General features: G+C 44.4%; 1 protein-coding gene across 2 annotated transcripts in view; it reads right to left on the minus strand.

The window, feature by feature from the left end:
* Positions 1 to 5,627: 5,627 nt before the first annotated feature.
* The window catches only part of Impa1 (inositol monophosphatase 1), a 20,962-nt gene continuing 17,764 nt past the window's right edge, over positions 5,628 to 8,825 (minus strand). For both annotated transcript variants that reach the window (XM_031376340.1, XM_031376339.1), the window contains exons 8-9: positions 7,879 to 8,030; positions 5,628 to 6,966 (exon numbers count right to left, since the gene is read on the minus strand). In XM_031376340.1, coding sequence (XP_031232200.1) covers positions 6,851 to 6,966; positions 7,879 to 8,030 — 268 coding nt within the window. In that variant the 3' untranslated portion in view covers positions 5,628 to 6,850. The remainder of the gene's footprint in view (positions 6,967 to 7,878; positions 8,031 to 8,825) is intronic.

Consider the following 8,825-nt stretch of genomic DNA (forward strand, 5'->3'; position numbering starts at 1 on the left):
TCTCTGTGTAGCCCTGGCTGTCCTGGAACTCACTCTGTAGACCAGGCTAGCCTCGAACTCAGAAATACGCCGGCCTCTGCCTCCCAAGCACTGGGATTAAAGGCGTGCGCCACCACCGCCCGGCGCATGACAATTCTTGTACCTCGGCTTCTCAAATCCTGGGACTGCAAGTGTTCACCACCACCGAGCCCTGGCATTTTATGAGGAATAAACAGGCTGAGTATGCAGTGCTCTGCATAATGCATGATCTAATGTGCTCTATACATGTAAACCTTTAGAGACGGGGTTTCTCTAGGAAGCCCAAGCTCACCTAGATCAGTATATCCTAGAATATAAGCAAAGAGCGGGCTTGAACATAGGAACCTCTTGCTTCAATAAACATCAATAACATTTATTATCAATGACAATACTTTGAAAGTTAAAGGCCTCTGGCCTTGAAACTCACTGGGCCCCTGGCTGGTTTTTCTTCCACCACACTCTCTGCAGGGAAACCACAGCCAAGATGCAGATTTCATTCAGAAAGACCCTCACGGAGAAGAGCATCAGTCAATGTTGAACATCCAGACACTGAAGACGTGAAGGCAAGACCCAAGATAAGGGATTCCTCCTCGTCATAATGGCTGATAAGCTGCTGGGAGAAACTGTACTTTGTCTGACTACAGCATCCCAGAGTCTACTCTATGGGGGTTGAGACGTCTTGATGGTCCTGCGGAGGAAGAATATACCACACTATCCTGAAATACTCCAAGGAGCATGAAAGTGGCTCCCTAGGGAGACACTAGAGTTTCCATGGCCAGCCACTTTGACAGACATTACCTGCAAATATATTATCTGACTTACTGCTTCGATAAAATGGAATACAAATAATTGTGTATGAATTAGTAAAAAGGAGTTGAAGACTTGAAAGAATAAAGTACCGAAGACCAGTGGACATATAGGTTACAGTGGAAGTAGAACATCTTAAAGGGACCGTGATGGTTTGTCTATGCTCGGCCCGGGGAGTGGCGGGATTAAGAGTTGTGGCCCTGTTTCAGTAGGTGTGTCACTGCAGGTGCGGGTTATGAGTTTCTCATCCTAGCTGCCTGGAAGCTACTATTCTGCTAGCAGCCTTCAGATGAAGATGTAGAACTTTCAGTTCATCCTGCGCCATGCCTGCCTGGATGCTGCCATGCTCCCGCCTTGATGATAATGGATTGAATGAACCTGTAAGCCAGCCCCAGTTACATTCTGTCCTTATGAGAGTTGTCTTGGTCATGGTGTCTCTTCACAGCAGTAAAACCCTAAGATAATGTTGTTCCCTATAAACCAGTAGTTCTCAACCTGTGGGTTGCAACCACTTTGGGAAGGACAAATGAACCTTTCACGGGGGTCACCTAAGACTACTAAAAACAGGTATTTATATTATGATTCATAACAGTAGCAAAATTACAATTTTATGAAGTAGCAACTAAAATAATTTTTAAATTTTTTGTTTTGAAGACAGGGTTTCTCTGTGTGGCTCTGACTGTCCTAGAACTCTGTAAACTAGGCTGGCCCTCCCTCCCCAAGCTGGGTTTAAAAGGGTGTGCCAGCAAAAATAATTTTATGTTTGGGGTCACCAGAAAATGAGGGGCTGTACTAAAAGGCTGCAGCATCAGGAAGGTTGGGAACCACTGTCAAACAGACAGACTGGTGAGACTGAATGCTCCGACACAACCCAAGATGACAGCTGTCACTCCTGAAATGCAATTTCTTCCGCTTTGTTGGTAGTGTGAGCTAAGTCTTCTGATGTTGCCCCTACTGGCCTGGAAATTGAAATGGCCCTGCCTGGGTGTCCTGTATTCTAGGATCACAGCCAAGTATGTGACCCGGTGATTTTGTGACTTAGCTGCATTCAGTCATTTCTGACCTTTCAATTCCTATGCAAATTATATTTATCCTACCTGGGTCTGCTGTTTGTATGACTTCTTACAGAGAGATGCACTACCTACGAGTGGGAAAATATAAGCACAGCCTGCGTGCTAGGGGTAGTGCCCAGAAGAAAAAGAACCACTGTGGTGTATAGGTGTCTTTATAGTCATGAAGAACCTACGTAGAGTCAACTGGCTTGGACAGGTGGAGTGACAGCTGGAATGCTGTCCAAAAAGTGCCGTTCTGTGTGGCTGAGTTTGATGGGACTTTCCATGGACCCGTGCCAATGACAGCTGGAGAGTAAACTTTGAAAAAGTAAAGATCGAATACACTGGTTTCCAGTCTGAAAGCAGGGAGAATATACAGCCTAGCTTGAAACTGGAGAAAACCCAGCAGTTAGGTACAAAAGGAACAACTAAAGGAAGAGGACCTTCTGGAGGGGAACCCGGGAGGGAGCTGGCTGTGCATCCGGGTGAGCTTTCAGGAGGTAAACATGGCAACCTAAGAGTCCATAGTAAAGGCGTGGTGGTCAAATCCACAGACACCCATGACTCCCTTGGTTGGAAACAAGAGGGTCAAGGGTGCACCCTAGAAATGGTATCAGGCTATGGTAAGAAAGGGGAAAAGGAAACAAGTGAAGCAGGCAGGAAAACTTCCAAGGTGATTCTACAAACAAGGGGGCAGAATGTAGATCACCTTAAAAGCGGCTGCCATTTCTCTTCTTTAAGTTAGGTAACCACTGGCAATTTCTGAAAGGGTACGCCTTTGAGAAGCAGTGGCGGAGCCAGGCTGGAAATCATCGCGTTTTTGCTGCGTAACTATCACTCACCCACCCACCCCCACTTGCACCCCCACCTTTTTCAGTGCTGTATGGTACCCACAATGGACTCTTCTACCCCCTTTAAAGCCATTCTGTTGTTGGTAGACTCTCAAGACTGTTTTACGTATAAAGGAACTTAGGCCATGCAGGGTACATGTTTGAGGGAAATGCGAGTGAGGTATATAATATACCAAGGAGCGGAGGCTGGGCCCCAGGACATGTCGCCTGACTGGATACTTCTGACAGATCCATCGGTGCTGCCTTCCAGGTGACTGTTGTCGTTTGCCATTTCCTGAGCTCCAGTTTTAGCTGCTCTGGGGTGTTGTTTCCATGTCATTTCTTGGGTTAATCACTGTACCAAGCAGGTAATGTCTGCTCGTTTTGTTAAGAACGTATTTGCTTACATTCGCAAACGCACTGTCCCATGTGTGAGCTTTTATGTAGACAATTTCTAATGTACAGGTATTAGTAGAGCAAACTTCATGCGCTTTTCGTTTTTTTCTTTCTTTTTGAGAGTGGTGATTCTCCTCCCTGCATCTCCTGGGTGCCATGGTGATGGGGCCATGGATGCCTCACCATCTGAAATGGTGTTTTCATGATGAAGTTATCAACATGGTCCAGTTTATCCATCTTTCTTTAGGTTGAGTGAATGTGCACTACTGACCAAGTTGGGTTTTTTTGACCAAAGTGAGAAAAACATAGTATCTTTCAGAAACTTTTACTTTAAAAAAAAGAAAAAAGAAAAAAATCCATTCCACAAACCACGGTACAAGTTTAGATTAGTGGATAGCTTCCAGCAGCCGGGTTTCCCCCTCCCATGAGAGCCCCAGGGATCAAGCTCAGGTTGTCAGACTTGAAGAAGAGCACCTTTACCCACTGACTCATCTGGGTGGCCTCTTCCTTTCTGTATGATTTCAGTTCTGGAACTTGATCGGTGAACTTGACGGGATGGGGTCACTGCGTCTCCTCCTGCCGTGGACATCTACCTCTATTCCACTCGCAGGAAAGAGCAGCCTGTCTGGCCTTACCTGACTGCAGTGGCATCTGACACACTCGAGACCACGGTCTACCTGGGACTCTCTACCTCACTGAGCTGCCTGCGCTGCCTGCGTGGCCTTGGGCAAACACCACTGCTTTAATTTATGGCACTGTGTTCCTATCTGGCGAATAGTTAAATTCTAACTTTGCCTTCTGTTTTCTGATGGTTTGAGCTACTTGGGGCTCTCTGCCATCCCGTGTGAGTTGTTAATTCCTAGCTTTATTTCTTTTCATAGTTTGAACACTGGCGAACTCCCAAAGGCCTGTGTCATAAAGGAAGGGCTGGCCCAGCCACTGCAGTAGTACATGCCTATACTGTAAGCAGTACAGAGGCAGATAGAGGAGGACTGTGACTTCTAGGCCAGCCTGGACTACAGAGCAGAAACAAACATACCAACCAAACCCCAAGCCCCTAAATAATCAAAAAGGCTTTAGGGTGATAGTTTGGGGAGATAGCGAAAAAGGGAGGCCTACGTGAGAGACCTTAAGACATACCCTCAAAGGCAACTACGGCATCCTACTCCCTTCCCCCTATTCTTCCAGGCCATGAGTGAGTGCTATCATTGTAAAATTTAAGGCAGCCATGACGCACAGTCTTGCCACAGGACAAAGCCACAAGGACAACCGCTGAGACTATAACTCCAAGCTGAACCAAAGTAACCCTTTTCTTATTAATCACCTCAGACAAACTGTCAATGGGACAGAAAGCCAACATCTCCCTCCTCCGAATACCATCAGGATTTTGGTCAGGAAGGCATTATTTCTGAACACCGTCAAGGGCTCCAAAGTATGAGTTTCTACAATCTTCAAGCTGGTGAAATGGCTTGGAAGGGAAGCCTGGTCCACGCCTGATGACCCTCAGATTCAATTGCCCCGACAGCCACAGGCACACTGATGCACACATGCACCTGACTCCATACACACACAAATATAATTTTTTTCTCACTAACGCTTTAGAGTTGTTCTGTGCATAGTTCTTACACAGCTTCCTCAGCAGAGTATCCGACCACTCCTTATGCTCAGCAGGCGACGCACATGCGCAGAGCCATCCTGCACACTCCTGCTTACACACACAGAGGCAGCAACCTTGCCTCCAGAGACATCAGAGTTCTTCTGCTGATTCTTTTGTATTTTCTAATCACAAGAACATGAATTAGACTCAGCCCTACAACCAGTGGCTTGCACATTGTATCTCCTTACATACAGCCTCAAGCTATATCACAAACTTTAACATATTTCCAAAACAAAGGGTCATCAATGTGAGAGTTGTAGATATTCAGGAAACCAGGGAAAGAACCCTCTGAAAATGAGAATACGAGGTAAAATCTGGGATATGGTAAGTTAAGTGTAAGAGGTTCTGCTTCATAAAGAGATTTTCTAATTATTTTGGGGTAATTTACTTTCTTATCATCTTTTTTCCACATCTAAGCAATGTTTAGCCAGATAATACTCAATTGCACTTAGAATAAAAAGATACAGACAGATAGGGAAAGTATAAAGTGTTAATCTATATTGGGAAAATCTACATGCAAAAAGTGAATATTCATAACCAGTATCGGTTTCAAATCCTAAAAAGTGCGGAGACTGTTAACTTTGATAAAATATCATTAATTTCACCTTTAATCCAACATGTATTCATGGGCTGGAGTGCAGCTTGGGCAGCTCAGTGCTTAAGCTAACAAGTATGCGGCCCTGGGCTCAGTTCCCCAGCACCACAGAAACTGCGTGTGGTAGCCTACGGCCATCTTCTCTGCACCTCAGAACTTAAAGAGTAAGGCTGGACCATCAGAAGTCCAAGTTCATCCTCAGCTATGCCACAATTCCAAGGCCAGCCTGGGATACTCAAATAAATACAATGAAATAAAATGTTATTCGTAAGTCTTAATTAAAATAAATTTAATTGCAAAGCAACCTGTCTTGTAATAGAATTTACATGGTACGTGACGGTTTAAATGCATGTAATTAACAGCAGTAATAAATACAGTAATTAGAGTGCCCAAATCCGAATAGTATATAGATTTAATATATTAAATCACCCCCAAAACAAGATAACTGGCTTGAAACTTACAAAAACACTTCATTTTATCAAATGCAAGGTTCAAACATATTAAGAACAAAAAGTCTGTTCCTATGCCAAGGGCCAAGGCTAGACAATGAATTAATCCTTTACAAAGGAATAGGAGTCATTACATTTTCTTGAGTTTGAGAGGCCCAAGACCTTACAGAATATCTAGAATTAGCAGTGATGAAATTCAGCAAGTTTGGAAAGAAATCAAAAAGTTCATCATTAACGCCATTATACACGGGTCAGCACAGCCAACCCCAGAGTACGGATCTGAATGTGAATACTGCACTTTGTAAAACGTAACACTGCTACTAACTACACCAGGTACATGGGTGACATCTGTGAAAATCTCGCTAGCACGGCGGGGTGGGGTGGGGTGGGGGACTTTAAGCAGAACCTACAACAGACAGTAGGAAGCAGTCGTCCCTGGCAGCATGGTCCTGTGAAACAGCATAGCAATATCAAATATAAAAAGGCAAGTGAGGTAACTCCTACCTCAGAACAAGAATGGTTCTCTTATTAGGACACATTAGAAGCAGGCACTGCAGCTTCGAGCACTCGTTAAGGTGTCGACTTTAGATTGCCTAACTGTCTGGCAGGTACACTGTGCCAGGTGCTAATTACAGTGATTAATAAAACACAAAGGCCCTCTACACAGGAAAGCCTGCTTGTTACAGCCTTACAGACTATCAAAGATGGCCTCTGGAACACAGAGAAAGCCGCTCACAAACAGAAAACTTTCTAATTTGAGAACTGTGCATATAAATAGTATATTAAGTTGAATGGGATCATATGGACTGGGGACAATTTCAATGACTGGCTCATTTAAGTACACCTCCTGTATATTTTCCCCAAGAATATTATTACATGCAAATTTTCTTTCAATAATCAAATATTCCATCTAATTTTGAATATGTCATCTGTTAAAAAAAGGTTCCATTTTAAAATCAGGACCTCAAAGTTGAATTTAAATCAGTGACATCTTAAACATCCCAGGGACGGCAAGTTTGACAGCAGCTGGACACTGTTGTGTGTGACTAACTTTCGTCGTCTCTTTGTAAAGGTATTATCTCAATTTCTTTGGCTATTCTTTCGGCGAGTGCTATACTATTTGCGGCAATTATTCTCCGAGACATCAGATCAAATGGTTCACCTGAAATCAAATCAAATATGGAAAGGTTATATCTGAACAAAAGCAATTATGAGAAAAGATTGTACGCAGCCATAACCTCTGGCAATGCTAATATTTTAATATGCTCAAATTTTCTTAAAAAAAAAAAAAAGCATCACCCTATGTCAGCTTTCAGCCTCCAGGATGGAAGGCTCTAGGCATCTCTTCTGAGTCAAGACCACCGCGCTACGGATTGCCAGCTGAACATGCGGGATCCTTTCTGTTTCCTGTGGGTGCTCTTCCACTTCATCTCTCTGAGGTCTGAGGACAGGCACATTTATGCCCATGCACTGTCACATGTGTGAGGTCAGAGGACAGGCACACTCACACCCAGGTACTGTCTGTCACATATGTGAAGGCAGGGACCCTCACACCCATGCACTCACATGTGTGAGGTCTGAGGACAGGCCCACTCACACACATGTGTCACATGTGTGAGGACTAAGGACAAGCACACTCACACTCACACGTGGTCACATTGCTTTCTTCCCACTTCCTGTTATAGCCTGTTGTATCTAATGGTTACTGGTGAACTCTTTGAACCCGGGCTTATTCTCCTCAATTTCACCTTCTGCTCAGAGTTAATAGTTAACCAACCCAAGCCAGAGCAAAATAGGTGGAGGCCAGAGCCCATTGTTCACTACCACTATGACCCTGTCCAAAGTTCATGGTCGGAGCCTCGCGGAGGTGGCGCAGACCTCTCCGGGCCTCCCCGGAGCTCTTGCTATTCACAATGAAGTGTCTCAAGCATTCCTCCCTGGCTATTACCACTAGCTACACCACTGTCTCCACCCACTAATGTTTGACTTTGCAGAGACTCATACAGCTTCATTTTTCTATTAGGACCCACGCAGCAAGGAGAGCCCCACATGCTTTGGGGTGCCATGATTTCACCTGTTACATCCATCAGCACTCCACCGGCTTCGGTGACGATGATACCAGCTCCGGCCATGTCCCAGCAGTGAATCCCCATTTCATAATAGGCATCCGCTCCTCCAGTTGCCACAAGGCACATATTAACAGCAGCTGTCCCAACACTCCGGATTCTAGCATAATAAACAAGATTGGAGGAATAAAAGAACTCTCAAAAGGAAGCATTTCTCCCTCTCTAAGGTCATTTCATTTCCAATACTGACTGCCTTAATCTTGAGACTAACTGAGAGTGAACACGGTCTCCAATTTTAAAATAACGTATACAGCATTTAATGATCAGGCCTGGTTAAGCACTTGCTGCTCTTGCAAGGGTATGATGGCTCACATGATGGGGTCGCAGGGGGATCCGATGCCCTCTTCTAGCTTCTGCAGTCCCCATACTTATGTGGTACGCACATATGTACAAGCAAACACTCATACACATGAAATATGAATAACTTTTTAAGAAAAATCTAATCACTATATCCTATGTAAATCATGAATTTTTCACAAATCAGTCATTTAATAAGATAAACATGACACTAAAGGCTTTAAGAGAAAAAACAAAACAAAACAAAAACACCCCAAAGCAAGCCAAATGTGGTCGCACACATACCTGTAATCACAGCGTTTGAAAGGCCGAAGCACAAGGATGGTGGGTTCTAGGCCAGCCTGGAGTACACTGTATCATTGCTGTTTCAAACAACAACAACAACCACAACAACAAAGAACCGAGACAAACAAAGAAGAATAATGATACTTGTGTAGGCTCTTGTGCCTGGACCCCAGAACTCTAGTGTCCTTATTTTACATAGAAAGTACTGTGTGAGTAATCTCCGGGGTGTGTAAAACATGTTACTTACTGGTCAGTGGCTGGACTGGTCAGTGGCTGGACTGGTCAGTGGCTGGACTGGTCAGTGGCTGGACTG

Source organism: Mastomys coucha, unplaced genomic scaffold (assembly GCF_008632895.1).
Source record: "Mastomys coucha isolate ucsf_1 unplaced genomic scaffold, UCSF_Mcou_1 pScaffold17, whole genome shotgun sequence".
NCBI classification, from domain to species: Eukaryota; Metazoa; Chordata; class Mammalia; order Rodentia; family Muridae; genus Mastomys; species Mastomys coucha.